The 26,444-nt window shown below is 40.8% G+C and overlaps 1 protein-coding gene across 7 annotated transcripts in view; it reads left to right on the forward strand.

The window, feature by feature from the left end:
- Positions 1-26,444, forward strand: part of METTL24 (methyltransferase like 24) — a 170,255-nt gene that overhangs the window by 35,837 nt on the left and 107,974 nt on the right. For 5 of the 7 annotated variants that reach the window (XM_019443080.2, XM_019443076.2, XM_019443078.2 and 2 more), the window contains exons 3-4: positions 4,631-4,770; positions 13,313-13,541. In XM_019443080.2, coding sequence (XP_019298625.1) covers positions 4,631-4,770; positions 13,313-13,541 — 369 coding nt within the window. Of the gene's footprint in view, positions 1-4,630; positions 4,771-13,312; positions 13,542-20,400; positions 20,833-26,444 lie in introns of those variants that run through there. The other 2 variants (XM_019443079.2, XM_053904578.1) reach the window with 2 other exon arrangements.

Raw genomic sequence — 26,444 nt, forward strand, 5'->3', positions numbered from 1 at the left:
TGAGCACCTGTTCTGTGGTCGGCACTGCCTGGGGTATAAAACCTGAATTCAATACATACGCGTGCTGGCAAACAGCTAGGATGCAAGAGAGTTGTGTGTTCTCTAACACGGGTGAACAGATGGGTGGGGGAAGCTTGGAAACGGAAGCACAGGGCCAGGGACAGTGTGGCATTCGACTGCAGTGAGATGGCACACTTGCGCGCTGTGTGTCCCTGATGGCATGATTGGGGACCTGAATTTTTAACGAAACACCAGAGGATACGGTGTTTGGTAGAGTGTGCACAACGTCAAGTGCAGTTTAATTAGGTATTGTTTTCTAATGTGAAAGACCACGATTACATCGCTGAGTTCTGGAGTCGATGATACACTGTTTGATGCTAACAAGAAATGGTTAAGTCATAAACACAGTGCTCTGTTCTAAGGGAAGGCTCCAGATCCAGCTTTTTATGGCCACCCCCAAACCATATGCCTCTGGGAAGCAGGCCTTGCGGCACAAAATTAATCTAAGCAACAGTTGCTGTTTTAAAAAAGAAAAAGTAGATTTTAAAACATTATCTAACTACCTATCTAGCTATCATCTAGCCAGCCAGCCAGCCATCTCTCCATCCATCTATCTATCTCATCATCTATGCATCTATCTATTTGTAAAAATAACATAAAAATCCAAGCCCTGGAGATGCAGACTTTACGACTTTGTAACAGTAGTATCTGTTATATTTACTGGTACACACACACACACACACACACACACACACACACACACGGATAAAGGCAACAAAAATACAACTCTTTCCTTAGATGTTGCCTTTCAAAATAATGGTATTACATGAACATACAGTTGATCATTGAAGTGATTCTTGCCAGAAGTCCCCAAGTTTTAAGGGCTCTCTTTGCCAGATTTTACTTATGGGGTGCCAGAAATTCTATTCCATCTTTTGGGATGCCAAATGAAATGAGAATAAATTAATCCCTTTAAGCGGCACCTGGCTGGTGCCATAAGTGGAGTATGCGACTCTTGATCTTGAGGCTGTGAGTTCAAGCCCTGCGTTGTCTGTAGAGATTACCTAAAAATAAAATCTTTAAAAAAAATTGGTTTATCCCTTTAAGTTAAATAACTAAAATGCATTTCAGAAAGCATTTTTTTTTCTGGAGTTTCTTCTCCTTTGTCTAGGCCTAATTTGCTTTTGCAGCTAAAATTACAAGGGGAATTAGAGAGAGAGAGAACGTAATTACTGGAGTTAGAGCTTAGCTAGGAGTTATTGCCCTCACTTATTTTGCTTACGAGAGTTTATTGAAGCCCTGGCCATAAATCTTAACAAGAAACTTTGAAAAATCAATATTTAATTAATTTTTAGGAGCTGAATTTTACTGAGTGCTTCTAGTTGTTTTGCAAAGCTAATGTCTATCACTGAGATAGTTAATATGGAAAAACTCCCGTGTTATGTATGTTTGAGCTAGGAGTGGAAAGAGGAACATTAGCAGAGAGATTGAATGGAAAAGAATGTCTTTCCAACAGGGGTATATCTGTGTAAGATGAAATCTTTGGAAGAAGAAGAAATGCTTAAAGGGTCACCTTTAATGGAATAAAACTCTACTCCCCAACATCGGCAAAGTAAGGGCAGTTGAGCCTCAAAGCCCTGAATCTTGACCCTTAATAGTTATCGGATTCTTGGAGGCCTCTGGCTAATTGTCACTGCCTGCCTCTCTGGCTTTTTGTTAGGGGCCGGGTTGCAGGGGCTGCTGTTTTCATGTTAAAGCTCTGGCCCAAGCATACGAGACTCTTAAAAACTGAGAACAAACTGAGGGTTGATGGGGGGTGGGGGTTGGGTGATGGGTATTGAGGAGGGCACCTTTTGGGATGAGCACTGGGTGTTGTATGGAAACCAGTTTGACAATAAATTTCATATTAAAAAAATAAATAAATAAAGCTCTGACCCAAGTGGAGCCTCTTCCCTTAATTTGCTAAGGCACAGATGAGGCCAAGCTGGAGCCTTCCAGTGGGGCTTTACAAAAGGGTTCCTGTAAACTCACAGGACTATCCGCATACGAATCACCTGGGGCAGCTTATTAAAAGGCATGTTCGCAGGCATCAGCCTCAAAGATTCTGACTTTACAGAGTGGGACTTGAGAATCTGTATTTTTAGGTGCCTCCCAGGCCTGTCAGAATGTAGGTGGGCCATACCTTGGGAAACATGGTGGGAGAGGCGAGAGTTAAATTTTAATGGTGTTAGGAGGGAGTCATGAACAAGAACCTGTGAACATCTATATCATGTTCTGTCATTATGGAGATTCTTAGGGAGAAGTGCACACAAAGAAATGGGAATCGTCAGACCACTTTAATAAAAATACTCCAGGAAGCTGACCTAGAGCAAATGGTTTAGGCTTATGAGGTCCAGGTATGCTTTAGGGGCCTACAGAACTGCCTCCCTCCCTCCCTCCCTACTTACCTGCCTACCTGCAGGGGTGAGAGGAAGGGAGAGCATCGGACACAATGACAATGAGGGTGCTGATGTTTAAGGTGCAGTAACCCACCCACTAGTAAGACAGGCCCACCAAACACATTGAACTTTAATTAAATTAGCAGTTTTTCCTCCCTTGGTGGGTGAGTGGGGACTAGGATATGGGCAGAGGCATAATTTCCATGTCTTTGTGGGTGAATCATAGGAAATGAATTATACAAATTAACATGCTGATATACCCAGTTAATAAATGTATTCTGTAATAGTTGCTTAAAATTCAGTTCCATTTTCTGTTATTTTTTTCCTTTAAACAGGGGTCATGGGTAGAGAAGTAGAAAGACATTGGTGAGGGGCAAGAATATATATACAGGGTTTCACATTTTAGACTTCCCTCTAAAATGTCCAAATCCTAGCAATACGCTCTCTCATTCATCTCTCTGATAAATAGTGCTGGATAATTTTGCCAGGCCAGTAGCCCTTGATCACAGCAAAAGTACGGGAGATGCTGTATCAGTTGAATAGGCTACATGTATATACTCTTTTCAGATTAGAATTCTGGAAACTCTGTTAAATAAAAGAATTGGGCAAACCCAGAATATCTTTTAAAACATTTTTATTTAAAAAAACTTTTTTTAATGTTTATTTTTGAGAGAGACAGTGTAAGCGGGGGGAGGGGCAGAGGGAGACACAGAATCGGAAGCAGGCTCCACACAGAGCCTGATGCGGGGCTCAAACTCTTGAACTGCGAGATCATGCCCTGAGCCAGAGTCGGCCGCTTAACTGAGCCACCTAGGTGCCCCCAGAATATCTTCTCTTTTTTTTTTTTAATTTTTTTTAACATTTATTTTATTTTTGAGACAGAGAGACAGAGCATGAACAGGGGAGGAGCAGAGAGAGAGGGAGACACAGAATCTGAAACAGGCTCCAGGCTCTGAGCTGTCAGCACAGAGCCCGACTCGGGGCTCGAACTCACGGACCGTGAGATCATGACCTGAGCCGAAGTCGGACGCTTAACCGACCAAGCCACCCAGGCACCCCCAGAATATCTTCTTAAGAAGAAAATCATTTGCTGTTATATTTTCCAATGAGTTAAAGCAATGAAACTCGGACCACCCTTTGCACCCAGAATGGTCTGTTGTCTGTGACGTGACAGCCAGAGCTACTGCATGATTCATGGAGCATCATGATGGTGATGGGAGTTTTGAAGGATTAGGGGGAAATTGATGTTCGGTAAGGTGCTGCTGGCCACAAAAGAACACCTTGGCCACAGAACCTGCTTTCTTTGGTTCCAGCCACCTCAGCGTGCACACTGTGCCAGCCTCAATCACAGTGCATTTGCTAAATGTGCATTTGAAATCAGAGACTTGCTTCTGCTTGATTTAGATACATGTTCCCTTTGGTTTCCTTATCTAATTTTGATGGATGAGTTAAAAGAAGTGCTTTGGTTATAGCTCAGGGAGAGCTTCCTTTCTTCCTGCGTGGGGCTCTCACTCTTCTCCCCTAGGAGGAAGCTCATGAGAACAGTTTCTCACAAACAATACGGTCTTGGGAGCAGGGACTATGAATTAATTTCACTTGACCCTTGATCAGCTGTTTACCTCGGATAACTCATGCTACCTTTCTGGACCTCAGTGGCCCCAGCTTATCTGCCTGAGATAAGGAATTGATAATCTGTATCCCTCTGAGACCCATGGCCACCATTGGATCTCACAACTTCTGGTAGAAACACCATGGATTACAGACCTCTGTGTTTTGCCAGCACTGTTCTCTACGTCTGGAATGCTCTTCTTGATCTCAGCGTCTTGGTCAACTTCTGTTCATTCTCCAGGACTCACAAATCTCTGCAAAGCTTTTTGGGACCCCTCCTTTCTGCCACCTTTGCTCCTGACCTGTTATCCCTTACGTACTCTGTGCATATGGCTATAGCAGCCCTTAACTTCCCTTCAAACCTGTCTATAGTCTCCACAAGGTTCCTTATAATCCAGTATTTGGAGTTCCTCCGAACATTTGATAGCAGTCTTGTGTTTCCCTGGGGGAGAGGAGTAGTTGGCAGTGGAGAAGGACATAACTCTCCTGTTATGGCTTTCAGGGACTGAGAAAGCAGTAACTCCCCACCTGCCACTTATCATCCAGCTCTTTAAATTATTCACATTGATTTCCAATCCTTACAGATTGCATGCAATCACATGAGCACAGACAGCCTAGCTACTGACTCCAGCCCTGCAAAGAAGCCTTGGTCAGTCTGTCTTGATGACAGGTTTGGCTTAGCTCATCAAATCCGCAGCAAGCGATGCCGCCTCTACTCTTTAGGGTAAGTGCATTTTATAGCAGAATACCAAAACGCTCCTGCAGGTGGCCAAGGCTATTTCAGTAACACAAAGTTATGAACGTAACAATGTGTAACAGGTGCTATACTTTGCCTCCTACACTTTGTTTCAGACTCATGTGTCAGTTAGGTAACTGTGGGCACTTGCGGGTCACCAGAAGCCACCAGGCCATTTTCTCTCCCATTCTGCTGGGAGTGAATTGGCAACTTCAGATTTCAGTATGACGATAATCCTCTTGGCGAAGCCCGTGGTCGCCAGCTAGAATTACAGCATCCTTACTACGAAGAGAGAGAATATTAAGAATTAAGGGGGGGGGGGAGAAGAACAGCAAGCATATTAGAAATTTTTTACACATTTATGAGGAGTGACCCAAGACGAATGGCCACTGTTGGATTTTTATGGTTTGTGCCAATGGTAAATCTGTGTGTACATTTACATTAAAAAGAAAGAAAAGGGAATTCTTGTGAAATCACTGTGATTTTGTCGAAACTGTAGGAAATAATATTCAGTTATTCAGGCTGAAAATGACCTAAGTGTACAAATGGATTTAGAGGGATTTTTGTAAAAGGGCGAATATAAAATAATGCGACTATTTCATGAAATATATTAGGATTTGCATCCAGTTCTGAACTTATAAAAATGTGTCTCAAAAAAGGGGGGGGCAGGAAAGAGTTGTTTTTATTGGGAACACCCTATTCCGTAGACTCTTTGTGGAAGCTGTGTGGTTAGGTTCTCCGACAAGGTCCCCAAGGTCCATTACAAAAGCACTGGGGACCCTAACAGGTGTCCTATGCCTGTTTATCACTAATCGCTTTCATCATCTCGACGATTCACATTCAGGCACATGAGTGACAACTGCTAACCCAAATCCTAGATGATAAGGGTTGGGGGCAGACGTTTGGGTCTGTGCCCAGAGGATCACCATCAACATCAGACTTTATCAAACAAGAATTCTTAGTTGTAGTCACTGTGGACTTTTTGTAAAAATGAACGGTTCAAGTAAGAGTCTCAGGATAATGGAAATGTGTATCAGTGGAGCTTGGGACGCAGTAGGCACTCGATATATATTTGCTACATAAATGATTGCTCTAGGTAAGGAGAGCAGGGAGAGTTGCTGGTTATGCTGTGATTTAAACCGGGAGGCTGAGGCTTAGGAAATTAGTTGCTCAGCCACTTGATTAGAACAGAGGGGAGCCCACCAACTATGCTTCAAGATTGTAGAAAGGATGGGAAGTTTTGACAGTAGAGTTTATTTTGTATCATATTAAAAATGCATGAAAGTAGGTCATAAAAGTAATTGCAGAGTACCACATGCAAATTGGAGATCTCAGCTTGGTCCTGTTTTCTTGCTCTGAACTGCCTTTATAGTTTACTTATTATTTTACACCCTGGAATAATTTTATTTAAAGCCTATCACTGAGTAAAATGAAACTAGGAAAGCTGTTGCCGGGGGGGGGGGGATTTTTAAAATTCCTTTTTGTTTTCCTTGTACTTCAGAGCCATTAGATAATTTTGTTGTAAGATTTCAGATTACTTCCTGTAAAAAGGTGGTTTCTTATTTTCATCTAAATGTTCACTATTCAAACTCAACGTTGTGAAGAGCAGATAAGAACAATTGAATTCCACTGGGAACAGACGTGAATAGATTATAAGGGCCAACATTTGATTCAAAACCTAAAAATGCTTAATTGAAAACAGGGAACTAAAAATATTTCTGATGGGTAAAAAAAAAAAAAAGGAAAAGAAAAGATGTTTTGGATTGTGGTTGCACATGTTGATTGCACTGTTATTCAGGACTGAGGATCAGGACAAGCATACCCCCTTCTCAGGTGAATTGCTTGCCTGGGGGCAGGTAAATAGCCAGCTGACATCTCAATTAATAATGAGAGAAGAAAGAGACTCAGCCCAGAAGTGGCGGTCCTAAAATGAGGCACAAGAACAGGGAATGTGGGTCATGGATGGTCAGCATTCGGGAGTAGTGGGGTAGTTGAGAGATGGGCAGGGAGGGCAGGTGGCAGGTGGGTCATGGGGTCCCTACACCAGGCAGTAAGTGCTCGAAGCCCCAGGGCTTTGGCAGCAGCAAGACTATGCCACTTCTGTGCCCAGTCATTCCCAGGTCAACCAAGGATGATTGATAAAGCCATAGCTTGGGGTGTCCTTTCTAGAGAGGAAGAAAGGAGTCGGAGGACAGATGGACCAGGAGACAAAGGCTGAATGTCCTGCCTTCTGATCTGTTCCCTACCTTTCCTCCACCCCAGGAACTGAAGCAGGAGTCACTTCCACCTTATTTCAGAGTCTGGAATGTCTTTACTAGGAGTCAAAGCTCTTTATTCCACATTTAATGTAAAAGCATTTTTTCCGGGAGAGTGTACTCTGTGTGAAGTTCAGTTGAAAATTAAAATCAGATCCTTTTCAACCTTGAAATGGGGTAGAATAGACCAATTAAGATAGGGGAAGTTGCTGTACAGGAGGGTTATGTTACAGAGGAAGGGGAAGAGAAGAGGAAGGAGAGGTTGTGTGTTTAGGTGATAATATCATGTACTTGACCTCTTCAGCCTGCGGTGGTGGCTGCTCTGTAAGTCTTCTCCTCTGTGACTTGGAGGGGGAGGGTTGGGGAGGGTGGTAGCTAACACGAATCGGGAAATATCCCCGATTTTATCCTTCCTGTCAAAGACTGTTTTTTCAGAGGTGGGAGTGAGAGTGGAAAAGAAAACTTGAGAAGAGACAATACATAGGTAGTAAATCTTCTTCACCTCTTTTTTTTAGTTCTCTGGCTGGTGGTACCATTTGGTTTCAAGACATAAATTCTCAGCATAAGACAGAAGAACATTTGATAAATGACACATGGTTAGGCAACAACTAGTATCTTACACAGAAAAGCTGGGACTTCCAGGTGCCAAACATTTTCAACTTGTAATAGTTTAACACAGCAGGTGCTCATAGTATACATGAATGAGGAATCAGAAAATCATGGACCCAAGGATCCTTTTTAAATAAATTTTTTTTCCTAATCACCACTCCCCCATGAAATTTTAATGCCAGAGATAAACTGTATATCTTTTTATGTAACATATGCATGTGTGCTTTATATGTAAAAAGAGGAAGTATTGTTGACTCCCAAGAATGGATTTTTGCCCCATTAGGGGTGATATCATTCCTGTTGATAATATATGTTTTGGACAAAATCTTGGCATTTCACGCAATGTTATTTAATAAAAATTAATAATTTATAACATATTTTTTATCTACTATTTAGTGTCATTTATGCTTTGAAAAACCCAGAACAGACCATGAAACTCCTGGGAAACACGATTGTCTTACTTCTTCCAACCCTGATGCCTTCAACGGTCACAGTTAGAAACCTTTCCTGTATCTGGTTTTATTTATTTTTAGCAGCTTTGTTGAGCTATAATTCACATACCGTACAATTCACTCTTGTAAGGCATACAATTCAATGGGTTTTTTTTTTTTGTTGCTACAGTCAAATTTAGAACATTTTCATGACCCCAAAGAGAAAGCCCTACACCCAGTAGCAGTCATTTGCAAATTCAACACGTTTCCTGCTTTTCACCCCCTCCTCGTAGGCAACCACTAGTCTACTTTCTCTCTATGAATTTGCCTATTGTGGACATTTCATGTAAATGGAAGCACACAACATGTGGCCTTTTGTAACTGGCTTTTTTTCACTTAGCATAATGGTTTCAAGGTTCATCCATGTTGTAATATGTATCAGTACCTCATATCTTTTTACGGCTGAATAATATTCCATTGTATGGCTACACCTCATTTTATTTGCTCATCAGTTGATAGACATTTAGGTTGTTTCCACTTTTTGGCTACTGGGAATAATCGTGCAATGAATATGCACATGCAGGTTTTTCGGTAGACATTAGTTTTCGCTTCTCTTGGGAATATACCACTTCATATTCCCACCAGCAATGTATGAGGGTTCTCATTTCTCCACATTGTTGCCAACATTTGCAATTATTGGTCTTTTTGATTGTAGCTACCCTAGTGGATGTGAAGAGGTGTCTCACTGTGATTTTAATTTGTTTCTCCATGTTGGTGAATGATCATGAGCATCTCTTCATGTGTTTGCGCTAGGACGTTTTGATTCCTGGGGAACATAAAGGACGCTTACCTTAATAGTCTTGGGAATATTTTTAAAAGAATAACCAAGACCTGAAACAGTACCACATCTATGCCTTCTGCCCTTCAGTAGCATTAAAGGGCATGCAGTTGCTAGCACTGTAGCTGGTCCAAAGGACACCTTTATATGACTTGGGAAGAGGCACCCCCTCAAGAACCCCTACCCCACCTGCTAGAAAATCATCATTATGGTGACTATGATGTGAATGGTACCGTCTAGAATTGTTGGGTGCACAACTCACACAACCACACTGAAGAATCTTGATTGTTGCTCTCTGAGCATCAGAAGAGGGGGGTCAAGATGGTTACTGTTATTCTGTGACCTGTGGAAATTTAGTCCTATAATTCTCCCTGTTCCTATTTCTTCAACAAATCTCTCAGATTTGATGCCCTTTCTGTGCTGAAGAGCTTGTCTCCATCTCAAACCCTAGGCTTAACATATGCAGAATAATATTCATAAGCATTAGTTATATAATTTTCTCTCTCCCCCGTGTAGAGATAGGTTATAGTCTTCATGAATGCTTATACATTTGAATACACCTATTAACTGCTTACCTATTTCAGAAATGGGTTGTAGCAGGAATTTCCAGTTGTCCTCCGATATCCATTCTTTCCTGTTTCCTTTGGTAACAGAACTCCTGAGTTTAGCAGGGCACCTGGCCACCTTGCTGAAGACTGCATACCCTAGCCTTCCTTGAAGCTGCAAGTGGCCGTATGACTAGCTTTGAGCAATGAGATATGAGCACATGTGATGTGTGCAACTTCTCAGCCATACCCTAAGAGGAAAGGACATGACCTTCATTCCCCTTTTACTTCTCCTGATGGCTGGAAGGCAGACGTGGTGGCAGGGAATGGAACAACTGTCTTAGATCATGAGATAGAAGCCTCTGATCTACATGTCTTGCTTCATGGAATACACATTAAGTAGAACATTCCTGTAAAGTAGGATTTTCTACAGTGAATTCTCTTTCTAGATAAATAAGAGCGGCAAATGATTTCCTTACAGACTAAATACATTTTTGCTGTAAGCAATATTTTTGTTTTGGTTACTTCATAATTTTACTATATTTATTTGTTCAGAAATCTCTCTTCATTACTACTTGTGAACTTCAGAGCAAGGGTTATGACTAATTTATCTGTCTGTCTCTGGTGTCTAGTATAGTGCCTTAAACATATTAAAGTGCTTTATCAGTATTTGTTTATACACATGAAGAAGACAGCGAACCATAGCCTACCCCATGTCATGCTAGTTACTGTGTACTATGTATTCTAGGAATTCCAGACCCTATAATTTTCTAGTTTTCTCTCACTTGGAGCAGCATTTTATAGATTTGCTGTCTCTTTACTCAGCACTTGGGATTCAGAGATAAGCAAAAATGTTATGCTGTATGTTAACCAATTGGAATTGAAATAAAAACTTGAAACGAAAAAAATAAAAGCAAGAGGGACACAGTTCTCTTCCTTATGGAGCTTTACCCTCCAGTAACTGGCGATTTCGTAGATCCCCGAGATCACAAATATTCCTTCCAGGGTTCTGTGTCCTGTGCTCATTCACAGTGAGGTGCAGTATAAAGAGCACATTTACCTGGATTGGATTTGACTCCTGGTTTTCCTACTTTGGGCCAGGTAGTGCCAAACCTATGTATATTACATTTGCCTTTCCTGTCGCTTTTTACACCTACCACAAACTTGGCTAATTTAAACTAAGCTTGAGGAAGTACCATTTTGAATAAATGGAAGTAAGAATTATAGACATTGATTAAATTAATGCAGCTTATTACTTTCCAGTATAGTACACTTGTGTATTAAGTGTATTTTATTTACTAAAAGTAATATAAGTTAACCCCAAAATTACAAATTCAGTAGTTTCATTTTATTCAGTGCCTACAAAATAGTTCCTCACTATTTGATGATTAACTTAAATATGTATGTGTGTAGTTATGATATCTCTAATAAAGAACACTTGTACATATCTAGAGAATTTCTGGAAAGATACACAAAAATTACTAACTGTGATTACCTCTGGAAATTAGTGGCCAAAATTTCTAAGGGTAGAAAACTTCCTTTTTATTTTATCTATTTCCTTGAACTCTTCCTATGTGTCTTTGTTATTTTTTCATTACAAAATTTTTTGTTTAAATTGAAAACATCAATATGTAATAAAGTGCCTTACGAAAAAAGTTAGTTACAGAACTGTATGTGGTTAATTTAATCCCTAAAAGTTTTTGAAGTCTTAATTAAAATACATGTTTTAGAGTAGAGAATGTTTCCTTGAAAATAATATTTTGAAAATTCACTTAGAAAGAAATTATTCAAATTTCTCTACTCTAGAAAGTTTACATATAAATTGTATTTAATGAGTACTTTGTTGACATAGTGTTCTCCTAGTAAAGCTACAGTATTGCCATTTTCCATTGGATGACCCATAGTAACACTGGTTGGCTCATCTCAGTTTCAACATATTCAGTTAAGTGAAAAATCTCTTGGGGCAGGTGAATGTGGCAACATTCTGATAGATATAGAAAGAAATCTGTCTACTAAAAAAAATGCTTTGTAGTTTTTGCTCAACTCTTGGATTTATATTTCATGGCAGGTTTATACGTTAGCTGTTGCTGTGTAACAAATCACTCTAAAATTCAGTAGCTTAAAACCATTATTTATTCTTGCTTATATGTCTACAAATCGGCGGGCTTCCATTGACGGAGGCTGGGCTCAGCTGGGAGACTTTACTTCAAGGTGTGGTGGCTAAGGGAAGTTCTGCTTTTCATAGAAATTTGGCAACTTCGCTGGGGTACCACTGCCTCTCATGTTTCTTATTTTCCTGAGCCTGGCAAGTTATCTAGGGTATGTTTTCATCATGAGGGTGGTATGAGGATGTCCACGAGAGTGGACAGAAGTACTTAAAACCTCGGCTTGGGACTGGCATACTGTCACTTCCTTCCACAAAGTAAATCACCTAATCAAGCCAGAAAATCAAGGGGCAAGAAAGGACGCTCTGCTCATGATGAGCACAGCATGGCAGTAGTGTGGATGAAGGGGGACAGAATTAGAGCCAGTCAGTCAGTCTGCCACACCAGGTTAGATAATGGAAATTTTGAGGGGAAACTAGGGTAGAGATTACAATGGTCTGAGTTGAGTAGGTTCAGTAGGAGGTAAAAATTAGGAAACAGAATTTCTCAGGTAAAAGGAGTGATATAGTTTTGAAGGGTGCTACGTCTTCTAGTCACAAGGGGAGAGAGAATTGTAGCTGAAGGACAGCAGAGGGTTGACATGCCATGCGTCCAGTGAGGGCAAAAGCAATGTAGTAGGAGCGAAGGGCAAGAACAAGGCAAATAAGAGTAGTAAGAATGTCTAGGTGGAGGGAGGATCTCTGTACTGAAGGCTTATTTTCATTGCCTAATACCAGGTAAATAATTGTTAGCCAATGAGCTTGTACATGTCCAAATTATGAAATGTCTGTGATACTGGAGTCTAAGAGAATGAAGCATTTCTGCACTGGGTTCAGGTTTGGCCAATGTCTTATAGATACCCTTTGAGATTTTGGTATCTTAAACCATATCTAATTATAGTATTTTGAGCAAAGAAGCCATAAGCACCATTAAAAAAATTGTCTTTCATTTAATTTCATGTTTTTCATCCAAGCTGATGCTTTAATCAAAGTGATGAATATTACTCCACGAAATAAGGAATATGTCTGAGTAAATTAAAAATGTGTAAGTATATGAATGTTTCACATGACGTGTTACAAAGTGGATACTTAAGTACAATTCATAATTTCTTCCTCCTGTTGATGCGAATTTAGGTGAGGTGTCTCTTCTACTTCTTGAGTACTAGATCCAGTAGAACCGCACATATTTGCCTCTTCTTTAGCTGTACTATTTTAAAATGCATTTCCACTTCTAAGACAACAGATATTGTCTTTAAGTCAGGCTGCATGCATCATGGCCATTAGAATGGAGACAAATTACCTCATTAGTACACTGCACCTCTCCCTAAGGGAACTGATCCTGGAGCTTCTATTTTTGATGTATTCTGAGAAAAGCTCTTAAGATTACTGGATAGACTTGTTTCATTGCTACTATGGTTTACATCTTAAAAAAATTAATTTGCTATGTCTCTACACGTTTGAACATGTGATTCTCTGGTCTGCATTTAGCAGATAATTTCTCTGCTTGCTTTTTATCCAGAAGCTTTTAGCTATAATGCTTTTTGTGATGGAAGCAGGTTTATTGAATGTGTACAGTTAGCCATGTGTTAAAACAGGAGAAAGCTTGATATGAATAAGAAAATTGTCCTTAGAATTGTCATTTTATCAATCTAGCACTTTTGCTTCATTATATTTGTGTTGTTATTGATTTCCACGCTCTTTCTTTATAGGCTGGGGAATGATGATACCCAATTTGAGGTTAGCATGGCCAACAATGGATGTGAAGTACATCGTTTTGATCCTAGTGTTAAATCAGCTCATATTCTGGAGAGTCCGCGCCTTTGGCATCACCGCTTGTCCATTGACTGGCGGGACCCCCATCCAGCTGTTGCTGCCCCCAAACTGCACAGCAACACCAGGAAACTGGGAACCATTTTGAATGAATTTGGGCATCACAAGGTGAGATTTTTTTCATTTGATTTTATAATTAGGTAAAGTGAACAAACTCGTAAACTTTAAAAAATGCAAACCGGGGCGCCTGGGTGGCTCAGTCGGTTAAGCATCCGACTTCGGCTCAGGTCATGATCTCGCGGTCCATGGGTTCAAGCCCTGCCTCGGGCTCTGTGCTGACTGCTCAGAGCCTGGAGCCTGTTTCGGATTCTGTGTCTCCCTCTTTCTCTGACCCTCCCCTGTTCATGCTCTCTCTCTGTCTCAAAAATAAATAAATGTTAAAAAAAAAAAAATTAAAAAAAAAATAAATTAAAAAAAAATGCAAACCAAGAATTGGATAGTTGAGGATCCAGTTTCAGTTTTACTGATGTTCACCCACCATTATTTATAGCATCAGCTCTGTAGACATGAAGTTTTGGCAAGGACAGAGATCTTAAGTTGATTTGTAGATTGTAGTCGCTGTTGAGTAGTGCTAGGGTTGTGGCCAAGACTGGGCAAGGAGCTAAGAAACCTACTTCTGGCGTAGGTTCAAGAGTCCCATTTTCATTTGGCAATTGATTTAAAGTGTTCAGACAGAGCAAACTACTTATGTCGGCCTCAAATACAAAAAGTAATCAGAGCCAGGTTTTTGTTTGATAAGAGATTGCTCATGTATCATGTTTCTCACTGTTTTAACAACTATTTTGGGTTTCTAGGCTCTTAAAGGCCAGAAAAAAAATGTATATCTTTGATTAAAATGAACTTTGTAAAATTGAATGGACATTATGTGTGTTGCAACTGATATAATTGTGTCAAAAGTATGTCAAATCCCTACAAGTATTTTATTGTGAACGGATAGCAAGAGGAAACTCAATCTTTGAACTGTGTTCCTGGAAAGAGATTTTTTAGTGTAGACCTGAGCCAATTGCATTCTGTAGGCAAATACTAGATAATTCTCCTGAGTGTGCTTGGCTTGCATTTGTTTGCTAACCTGCCTGGGCTCGGCCTACTTTGCCTTCACGTTCTCAGCCAGAGATGGCATGTGATTTGGAACATGCCAACATGGGTGCCTCTGAAAACCAATGTACATGGAACTTAATTTTAAACTTGAGTTGGCTCCTTGATCTTTAACAAAAGGGCTTATCCTCTGCGTTGTTCTTTTTCTTCTCCGCTCCCTCTTGCTCCACTTCCTCTTCCTCCTTCTTAAAACACACACACACACACACACACGCGCGCGCACACACACACACAACTTCCCTTTAATTGGACAGCTGGAGCTTCTTCAAGAACGATTTCAAAGAATTTGCTGCTCTTTTGACATGTGATTAACTGTTGGTTTGTATTTTGCTCTGCCATTGACGGTCACTAGCATTTAATAATTAGGAGCCTAAATGAAACATATATAGGAGTTGGGGGGAGCGGGTACAAATCTCTAAACAGAAACTGATGTGAGAGCATTTTTCAGCACTTTATTTTCTTTTTGCTACCTGTTACCTTCAAAGACCTGTTTTTTGGCAGCTGAAAATTACAGGCTTGAATCTCTAATGTGTCAGCTCTTGGATATTCAAAGAGCTAACTACAGATTCTTTGTGTTCATTTGGGACTCTTGTTGCTCTACCATGATGTTCTGTGCACCTTGGCCCTGTCTACCCTCACTCTTTAAAGACTGAATAGAGACTGCTTTTTTTTGCTAATATAGTAGCAAACGATTTGGTAAATGTGAGGATAAAATAGGGCTTTGAAAAATGACATGTGGATATAATTTATCTAAGCCACGTTTCCTATGAAAAGTGTGTTTTCAGATAACCAGGTATGCACCTGAATTGTGTTTGTTTAACTGCCTAGGAGCTGCAGTGGGCAAACCTTTAGGCTGCTGATGAAGCGTACAGTCTTTTACACTGCTCCTAAGACAGTGGAAATATATATAGTGGTACCTAAAAAGGATAAATGTTCCAAAGGATTTTTTATATTCCTAAGGCTACTTATTTTTTTTAAAAAAATTAACATTAAAGCATTATTAAATGAAAAATATTCTGATAAGTACTTATTTAAAAACATTAAAAAAATTAATTTTTTTTTTTATTTTTGAGAGAGCGAGAGAGACAGAGTCTGAGCTGGGGAGGTGGGTGGGAGAGAGGGAGACACAGAATCGGAAGCAGGCTCCAGGCTCTGAGCTGTCAGCACAGAGCCAGACGCAGGGCTCAAACTCACGCACTGCGAGATCATGACCTGAGCCGAAGTCGGATTCTCAACTGGCTGAGCCACCCAGCCACCCCTATTTAAAACATTTTAAAACCTAAAAATGGTTAAGATGGTAAGTTTTATGTTATGTTATGTGTATTTTGCCACAATAAAAAATTTGGGGAAAAAAACCCCATGAAAGTGATCTGGCTCAGAATTGCCAGGTATATATTTGCTGCTTTAAAAATTCCTTATTGAGGAATTGAAAAGATACTGATACACTTTCATAGGTGTGTGTGTGTGTGTGTGTGTGTGTGTGTGTGTGTGTGTGTGTATTTGAATGCTTTAAAACAAAGCAAGAAAAATGAAACCCACTGGTGACTGATTGCTTCCATTAGAAACATGCCTCTAAAAGCTATGCGGTGCCAGATAAAAGGAAACTGCATTTCTGGCCTGCAGCAAGCAAAGTCTGTTTTCATTTTTCTGCATGTGTACAGACACTGGTCAATAGGATGTGGCTCTGGCAGGAAAGCAAATAGAAAACACACACACACACACACACACACACACTGAAATATGTGCATGAGCCTTGCCTTCTTCAGTCATTTTTTTCTGCAAGTTATTTTAGAAACCAGAGGGTTTTTGGTTGTTTTGTTTTCACTTCACGATGCTAAACTATTTTACATAGTTTGGCGATGTTCTCCATGTTAAGCTGTGATTTTTCTTCTTCTCTTTATCCATACCTAGACTCCAGCCCCTCAGGCAAAAAGGAAAGGCAATCCCCTGACATGGTGACAGAAAGATGCATGTGGCTTTTGTAGTGCTTTTAAAACCCTTTGGTAATTTTAATTTCAAACTATAAATCAAAGCCCTTTTGAAGCATCAGGTGAGAGCAGCAGCAGCAGCAAAACCATGTGAACCATAAGCCATAATAGCACCTGGATCCAGTATTATTAGCGATGAACTGTTTTCTCCTTGCTGATGTACTTGTTGCTGTAACTATGCATAAGAATTTTTCCAGGATGGGACTAGAAATATCGAATCTGAAATTTCTGCTCATATTGATTGTAACATGTGCTTTTTTCCTAAAGTCTCTATGACACAGAGCATACTAAATGATCCAGGCTGATGAAAGAGAAGTTACTACTTTCAGTCTTAGCCATGCTGATGATAATATGAATAACAGGACTGCCTTAGACTTTGACTCTGGAAGCTCAGTAATTTACATTTGAAGCGCTGGTTCTCCTGGTGGTGATTTTCGGCAATGGGCAAGTCGTTTAACCACTCTGGTGCTCATTTTGATCGCGAGTGTAATAGGGACAATGACACTACCTGGATGGATTGTTTTTGAGAAGTACATCAGAGAAGACAGTACAATTGAAAAATGATGATTTAAATTCAAAGGATTTTTTAAAACAATTTCAGTAAGTTTTTACAAAACTCTATAGAAAACATTTCTGTTTTCTTTCTTTCTTTGTTTTCAGGGAAAATATATCAGATTTCCCTGGAAGTTGCTAACTGCACCTAATTCCACTCAAGAGTTTTTAATGAAAGCTCTGTGTGACACTGAAGGGCAATTGGTTCTTCAGACGTGGTGGTAGAGAACTGTTTCTGTCTACTGCCCTGGGGCGCTGAACAGCTTTGCTGGCGATTGTGTAGAAAGAAAACACTGTACTGTAGATAAATTAAATAAGCTGCTGAGAATTAATACAGAGCAGAAGTGGAGCATGGGGCCTTGGGCTGCGGGTCAGAGGGACTGGGTGGAGCTGACTGATGCCTGCTCAGTGCGGGTGCGGGCGCGGGTCCTCCCCTGGTGGGTGGGGCCGCTGTCTTGGGCTGAGTGGCCGCAGGTACCCTCACTGGAGGGGGCGGGGCCTGCTTCCCGGCCCTCCACCCCTTACCCCTCCGGCTCCCCAGGGATCACAAGAAGTCAGCTCTGTTGTGTGATCCCCGCTGTGCTGGGGCGAACCTGGACTTTGAAATTGAACTACAGAAAGATTCCCTTTCCTTTTGCTTATCGAATCGGCAAATATAAACAAGATGTTGATACTGGCCTAGAGTGGAATGCGTCTTGGGAATAATACTCCTGCTTTGCTGCTGGCAATGGAAGACGATAGATTCAGGAAGAAGATTCGGCTCCACGTGTATATTATGTCACTTTTCATTCCCAGAAATTTTCTTTACCTGAAATTCTATTTTGTCTGCTATTAGTTCTGCCGTGCCAGTTTTTTGTTTTGTTTTCTTTTTTGATAAATATTTATGTGAAATGTCATTCCACATTCCTGTCTTTTTCGATACAGTTTTAGTTTATGTCCTTTGTGTTCTCTCTCTCTCTTATAATTTTCTCCTTTTGGTTTGTGTTTGGCGTGGGGGAGGGGTGCATCTTCCCTTTAGGGAAGAAGGAAGGAGGCACGTCAGCTTTCTTAGAATTATCTGGAGAAATAATATCCGTGGAACTCACTAGTAAACTGGCTTAGTTATGTTTTCTGAAGCATACTAAAAATACCTAACAAACAAAAGAGTTTGAAGTACTTATTTGTACTGACCCAAATCCTATTCCATGCCATTCTCGCTCATATTTACTGTGTATGTGAATCATCTGGGGATCTAACTAAAATGCAGATGTTAATTCCTAATTCTGGGGTGGGACCCAAGATTCTGCACTCCTAGCAAGCTACCTGGCCCTGCTGAGGCTGCTGGTTGGGGACCATACAGTGACTAGCAAGGCCTGTTGGCAGAGGATATTTACTAGCGGTTGATTTCCCCCCTGGAAGCCCAGCCCTGGGCCACTTTGTGTTCTGATGCCCTCCACTCTCAGCCCGAGTCTCTGCCAAGGGTAGCATGAGGCACAGATGCTGTGCTGTGCTCCAGATCATTTTCCCGTTCCCATGCCAGCCTATGCACCACATTTCTGTATTGGACTTGCTGTTTTCTTGGAACAAATTTGTTTTTCGCAGGAGGGAAGCTCTTCTGTAAAAATGTTTCATTGGGTGCCTGGGTGGCTCAGTCTGGTGAGCTTCCAACTCTTGATTTTGGCACAGGTCACGATCTTGGAGCTCCTGGGATGGAGCCCTTCGTCAGGCTCTGTGCTTGGGATTCCCTCTCTCTCGCTCTCTGCCCCTCCTCCATTCTCTCTCTCTCTCTCTCTCTCTCTCTCTCTCTCAAAATAAACATTAAAAAAAAAAAGTCTTCTAGTGGTCTCCCACACCAGTTCAAGGCCCAGACATGCCCGAGTTCTAGATGACTAATGGTTAAGCCTCCAGCTGGACCCCTGCATCTCAGATGTGTGTTCCTAACTAAGCAGTATATGGCTTAAGAGTGGGACTCATGTGGGATCCCATTCCAACCATCTAGTGAAGTGCTCAGGAAATACATGATACTTGATCTGACTTTCTACCTAGTACCGTCCTAAATAAGATGCAGAGTATCAAAGTTTGAATGCTTTATCTTTTCACACAGCCTACTGCAGAATTAATAAGCAGCAGTTAGAGCATCCAGAGGCCTTAGCCACCGATGTTTCAGAAGAACATTTGGGTGGGAAATGCCATGGAAACAAGATATACTATGGTAAAGGTAGAAGTCCAGGTGATTCTTTTAGGGCCTGGTGCAATCTCCTGTTTAGACTTGTTGATACTCCTTTTTCAAAGAGAGGTGTGTATCTTTCTGTGTATTCGAAGGCAACTTCGTCTTGCAGAATTGCTATTTAATCATGACAAGGCTATGTGTCTGTGAAATAAGCCAGTAGCAATTTAGGAGTAATGAGTCAGTTACATTCCTGAATTGCAATTTGAAATGCAGACACATCTTTCTGTCTCCATCAACCTGTAGTGGTCCCAAAGGATGAGCCATCGTGAGAACGTGGGTTGAGAACTTCTGCACTCAATATGCAGGAAATGAGTGTCGGCTTTTTACCCTTTTCACTCATCTATAATGGTGAGATTTGCTGTGAGGCAAATTTCCGGGCCCTTAGTGATTTTCAAACCATTCAGTATTTAGCTAGCATATAGATTATAAAGCCTGTTTTGAAGAATGAGCTAGGTACATGTGGATTTACCCCTGGGTTGTTTTCTCTTTGATGTGTTTTCCTTGGGCAGAAGCCATGACTGGCAAGGTTGTGTGTGAACCGTGCTCTGGAATCCAGAGACCCACTCCCACCTGTACAACTGAGTGGTTCTCAGATCTCAGTGTTAGAATTGGGAACACTGGAAAACAAACCAAAAATAACAGCACAAGCAAAGAATCTGATCACCCAGGGACCTTGATTAAACTGTCGAACCCAGAGCCAACCTTAGAGATTCTCAGCTGGTATGGCATGGAGCCAGAGAACCTGCATTTTTGGCAGGGGGGGGGTGTTAAATCAGGTGGTTTATTAAAGTTAATGCTACACCTGGTTTAGTTCTTAAAACTGTGGTTTACCGACATGGCTTGCATCATAGTTCTGTTGGATAGGGCTGGTCTAGAATTCTAGCTCCAGCTCTGCTTCTAAGGAAGCTTCTCCTAAGGAAGCTACTCCTGAGTAGGAGAGACGCAGGGTCACATGGAGTTCAGTGGGTTACTTGACTGCCAGGGTCTTTGCAGAGTTTCCTTGTCTTGTCTGGCCTTTTGAGATTCATCCATGTTGTGGACGTCAGTATTTTTATTCCTTTTATTGCCAAGCAGTGTTCGAGAACCTGCATTTTTAACCAACCCCCACCTAACTCTGACCCAGGTAATATGGAGATCACCCTATGAGGAGTGTCAATGTGTAGAGAGGACTTCAGTGGCTGAGCCTTCCATTTGCAGATCCCCCTTCCCCTGCTGCATATAAAAGGACTAGTATCCAAAATCTATAAAGAACTCGCCCAACTCCACACCTGAAAAACAAATAACCCAGTGAAGAAATGGGCAGAAGACATAAATACTTTTCCAAAGAAGACATCCAGATGGCCAACAGACACATGAAACGATGCTCAATGTCATTTATCATCAGGGAAATACAAATCAAAGCCACACTGAGATACCACCTCACACCGGTCAGAGTGGCTAAAATAAACAAATCAGGAAACTATAGATGCTGGCGAGGATGTGAAGAAATGGGAACCCTCTTGCACTGTTGGTGGGACTGCAAACTGGTGCAGCCACTCTGGAAAACACTGTGGAGATTCCTGAAAAAATTAAAAATAGACCTACCCTATGACCCAGCAATAACACTGCTAGGAATTAACCCAAGGGATACAGGAATGCTGATACATAGGGGCACTTGTACCCCAATGTTTATAGCAGCACTCTCAACAATAGCCAAATTACGGAAAGAGCCTAAATGTCCATCAACTGATGGATGGATAAAGAAGATAATGGTTTTTATATACAATGGAATACTACTTGGCAATGAGAAAGAATGAAATCTTGCCATTTGCAGCAACGTGGATGGACCTGGAAGGTATTATGCTAAGTGAAATAAGTCAGAGAAAGACAGGTATCATGTATTTTCACTCATATGTAGATCTTGAGAAACTTAACAGAAGACCATGGGGGAAGGGAAGGGGAAAAAAATAGTTACAAACAGAGAGGGAGGGACAGGCAAACCATAAGAGACTCTTAAATACAGAGAACAAACAGGGTTGATAGGGGGTGGGAGAGAGGGGAAAGTGGGTGATGGGCAGTGAGGAGAGCACTTGTTGGGATGAGCACTGGGTATTGTATGGAAGCCAATGTGACAATAAATTAAAAAAAAAAAAGAAGCAGCAGCAGCAGGAGGTTGAGTGCCTGTAAGCTTCTGTGGCCTCCTTCTCTGTCTCTTCACCAAGTTCCTTTCTTCTTTGTGCCTCAGTTTTCCCTATTATAAGGTGTGTGATGTGACCCCTGCCATTTAAGAAGGTTGTGCAGGCAAATAAACTCATGTTGGTGAGAGAAATGAATGGAGTATTTTCATGAGCCTAGAATTGTGATTTTACATAAAACAGAGCATTTTGACTGATTGTCACTTCTTTGAGATTTTCAAAGGGGTCCAGTATTATTACATAAAGGGGATGATTTCACACACAGAGGACATTAGGCTCCAGTGAATGGCATTTGTTTTTCTTCACTGCTGTGTCCCAGGGCGGGCATACTTGAGAATTCTGCCATTTTGACAAAGTTTTGGGAAGGAGAACCAAATGGATCCTGAGGAAGCGGAGGGGTTCTTAGCTTCAGGTGTCCACAAAGGTTTCCCTCTGTGTGACTCCCTTCCGTAAAGGAGATTGTGGTTCGATAGAAGAATGTTATGTTTAGCATTGCACAGCTCGGTTTCGCCGGGTCATGACACTCTGCCAGTTATTTTATATGTGTTAAAAAGTGCTTAATGCTTTTTGGCAGTAAGAGGCCCCAGAACTTGTTATCATATTAGTGAATCCTCAGAGGGTGTGTATTCTTTAAATTTTTTTTTTAATGTTTATTTATTTTTGAGACAGAGAGACACAGCATGAGCAGGGAAGGGGCAGAGAGAGAGGGAGACACAGAATATGAAGCAGGCTCCAGGCTCTGAGCTGTCAGCACAGAGCCTGACGCGGGGCTCGAACCCACGAACTGTGAGATCATGACCTGAGCCGAAGTCGGACGCTTAACCGACCGAGCCACCCAGGCGCCCCTGAGGGTATGTATTCTTGAGCAAACCCTGTGAGGTCCCATCCTGGCCAGCCATTTCAGCCTGGGGAGCTCAGCCATGCCGGTTCTCTGAAGTCCCATGCATAACCAACCCCCCATGAAAACAGGTTCCAGGTGCTTGGGGGAAAAGTGGGCATAGTTTTATGTGGAGGTAAAACTTGATTTCTTTTCCAGCCAGTGAAAATATAAGGAAAGGAAGGTTTCACTTGCCACTTTTTAGTTAAAAACATAAGGATCTTATAAAAACACTAATTTCCCAGCATGGAGTGGCATTCAACAGTTTTGCAATTAAAATGATAATGAAACATTTCTTACAAGAACTTCTCTTTAAAATCAGCACACCATTAGAAGGAATTATGTAAAGCGGCCTCTCTGTTCCAAGTTTTATTTTAAGCTTTAATTTATTCCAGATTCTGCAGGAAAAAAACCATCCATGTGACGAGCCTGCTAACAGATGTCAATTTAGTTTTATAGCACATGCCTGCACTCCAGAGTCAGAAAATGGAGATTATCCTTTTTGCCTGCTGTTTATTACACGACACCGCTTTATAACACTAAGCCCTGGAGGATAGCTGATTAATAACTTATGGGCAAGCAACTTATCATCTGCTCTCGTCTTCTGTGGTGTTGAGCGTAAGCTTTATTTCACATTACCCTTTTGGATTAAAAGAGGTGCCGGAAGGAGCAAAGGTGACAGGAAATGGATCTTTCTCTTTTAATTTCATCTAGGCCAGACAACAGATTATACTGTAGTGAAGAGAAGTAAGAGAAAAAAATAGAATTATTCAACTAGAAAGAATTAAATTTCTGGTAATTTTTTTTGTGCCTTTGGTAGATAACACAAAGTAGTTCTATATGGCAAATATTATATCAAAATCAACCATAACCACAATTCTTCCCTTCTTCATAGTCACAGGGTCCATTTCTCTATGTTCACAGGGCATACTAACTATTGGTTGATGTTGCACCTCTGTTCATATTCCCATCTGTCTGTCCAGTCCATTCATCCGCCCATCCATTCCTCCCTTGTCATCTGTCCATTCAATAAAGACTTATTAAACATCTTCCATATGCAAGTATGGTGCTTAAATAATGAAACTACAGGGGAAAAACTCTTTATGAAATTAGAAAAAATTTTAAAATGTGGTAAAGTACACATAACATAAAATTTACCATCTGAACCGTTTTCAAGTGGATAGTAAGTACAGATCTTCCTCGACTTGAGATGGGGTTATGTCCTGATAAACCCTTTGTAAACTGAAACTGTCATAAGTTGAACGCGCATTTAACACACTTACTAAACATCATAGCTTAGCCTAGCCTACCTTAAGTGTGCTCAGAACACTTACATTAACCTACAGTTGGGCAAAATCACCTAACACAAAACCTATTTTATAATAAAGTGCTGAATATCTCACGTAATTTATTGAATGCAGAAAGTGAAAAAGAGAATCGTTGTATAGATACAGAATGGTTGTAAGTGTATGGGTTGTTGACCCTTGTGATCGCGTGGCTGACTGCGTGCTGGAGAAAGGGTCATACTACATATTGCTAGCCGGGGAAAAGATCAAAATTAAAACATGAAGTATGGTTTCTACTGAACGCGTATCGCTTTTGCACCATGGTAAACTCGAAAAGTCCTGAGTGAAACCACAGTAAAGCAGGAACCATCAGCATATTCACATTGTTGTGCATCCAATCTCTAGAACATTTTCATCTTGCAAAACTGAAAGTCTATTCCCACTAAACACTAATTCCCTCCCTCCTGCAGCCCTTGGCAACCACCACTTTATTTTCTGTTTCAATGGATTTGATGCTTCTAGGTACCTTATATAAGTGAAATCATACAGTATATGGCTTTTGTGACTGGCCTATTGCACTCAGCATAATGTCCTCAAGGTTCATCCACGTTGTTGCATGTTTCAGGTTTTCCGTGCTTTTTAAGTCTGAATAATATTCCCTTGCATGTGTCAGTGGACCATTGGGTTGTTTCTACCTTTTGCCTATTGTGAGTAACGCTTCTATGAGTATGGGTTTGCAAATATCTTTTCAAGACCCTGCTTTCTGTTGTTTTGGATATATACCCAGAAATGAAATTGCTGCATCCTATGGGAATCTATTTTTAATTTTTTGAGAACCTGACATACAGTTTTTCATAGTAGCTGTACCATTTAACATTCCCATAAACAAGTCTCTTCAGATTTAACATGTAGCGGGGCGCCTGGGTAGCTTAGTTGGTTAAGTGTCCGACTCTTGATCTCAGCTTGGGTCATGATCTTGCAGTTCATGAGTTCGAGCCCCACATTGGGCTCTTGGCTGATGGCATGGACCCTGCTTGGGATTCTGTCTCTCTCTCTCTCTCTGCCCCCCTCATGCGCTCTCTCTCTCTCTCTCTCTCTGAGACTCTCTCCCTCTCAAAATAAATAAATAAACTTAAAAAAAAAGATTTAACATGTAACTAAAAAACAGAAATGTGATCCTGTAAAGAGTGCTACAAAGAAGTATGATGTGCTATGGCAGTATTTAATAGAGAAATCCATCTAATATGCCATTTATTTTTGTATTCCTGATGCCTAGTCCATAGTGGAGACTTGATGAATGTTTGGTGGGTGGGTGAATGAGCCATTCAGACCCTTGGTGGTTAGACCCCTTTCCTTTGTTTGTTTCCTGATATTCAGCTCCCCTCTGTGCTGCAGGAATGGCATAGGAGGGCAGCAAGAGAGTTTAATAGATTACTAGCTTTTCCTTGGTTGCGTCTATTGATCTCCAGCGAGAGTATGGAAAGTATTTTCCAGTAGTGTTTCTTATTCTGTATCTCATCTAATATCCAGAGATGTTGAGATATTTCCACCAGATATGTTTCTGCCTTTTCTTTGGGGGAGAAAAAAAGAAAGCTGCCTGCAGATGTAGGATGGAAGTGTAGTGAAGTTAGGGAACGGTGGGGATATTCAGGGAGAAAATGTTCTTCCTATTCTTAGAACACTGCCTCTAGTCTCTAAAGAATTTTGTTCTATAAAGATAGCAAAAGGGCCTCTTGCTCATTTTCTCATTTGGCTTAAATCAGTAGCATTTTGCTCAATTCCATGCTATTTATAGATATCTTAAATTGCAATTTAATTCTTGAGATTTTTTTAAAGGGAATTTCAGATATTTAAAATGTATAAGGCATTATATTCATAGACTTAAATTTCTTGTTTCTGGTTTTATGAAAGCAATCTGTTAACCTGATCCCCAACCCAATGAAAGACATAGTTATTATTCTACCCAATTTAAAAACAGTTTTGTTGGCAATTGAGGCATAGAGGCTGGCCACAAAAATATTTGGCACAGCTCTTTCCTTAGAAATTTTTATTGGTTTTGCTGTTTGCCACCGCATTATTATTCTGATAAGCTAGAGAAATCCAGTTATCTGTCTGAAATGAGTCCTGAGGTTTCTGTCAGTTGCTCTGGTCATGGTACTGGCCCAGGAACACACTGTTGATGACATTTTCAGAACGGTGCTCTGGAGGCAGGTGGCAAATACTGGGCCATGTTGTCCAGGGGAAGGGTCGCTAGCTCTCATCCAAAAACACCCTAGCGTTAGCTTAATCTCCTGTTAGTTGTGTGTATAAGCCCTCTTATTCACCTCAGAGGGTAAATTAAGCCCTCTGAGCCATGTATTATTTTTCTGTCAAATGGGGATGATAATCCCTTCTGAGAAAAACCATTGGGATTAAAGACAAAAAGGCCTGTAAGGGCCTAGAAGAGTGCCTGGCCAGCTGCTTCCCAGATGGGAGCTGTTTGTTAAATAGTTATTAAGTTGGATTGATATGAAATGTTTTAGACGAATATTAAAATACCTAGAATGGAATATTATGGTATGGACCATTTGGTATATTATTTTGATCTTTTGCTTTCTTAGTAATTAGTGAGGAATCTCCAATTGGTCAGCCATTTACTCCAGAAAACATTAAACTGAATCCATATTCTGGATTGGATTATGGAAGCGTGTAGAACACAGCAGTATGAATCTGCTGTCCAGACACCACTGCAATGTCCTTAGGATCGATCTTTCTACAATGATAGTCATAAATATAATTGGTGTGAATTTCAAATAGTCCACCTGCTTCATGACATTGGTAGAAATCTTGG

This window comes from Panthera pardus, unplaced genomic scaffold (genome assembly GCF_024362965.1).
Source record: "Panthera pardus isolate Hobbes unplaced genomic scaffold, ASM2436296v1 HiC_scaffold_17, whole genome shotgun sequence".
Classification (NCBI taxonomy): domain Eukaryota; kingdom Metazoa; phylum Chordata; class Mammalia; order Carnivora; family Felidae; genus Panthera; species Panthera pardus.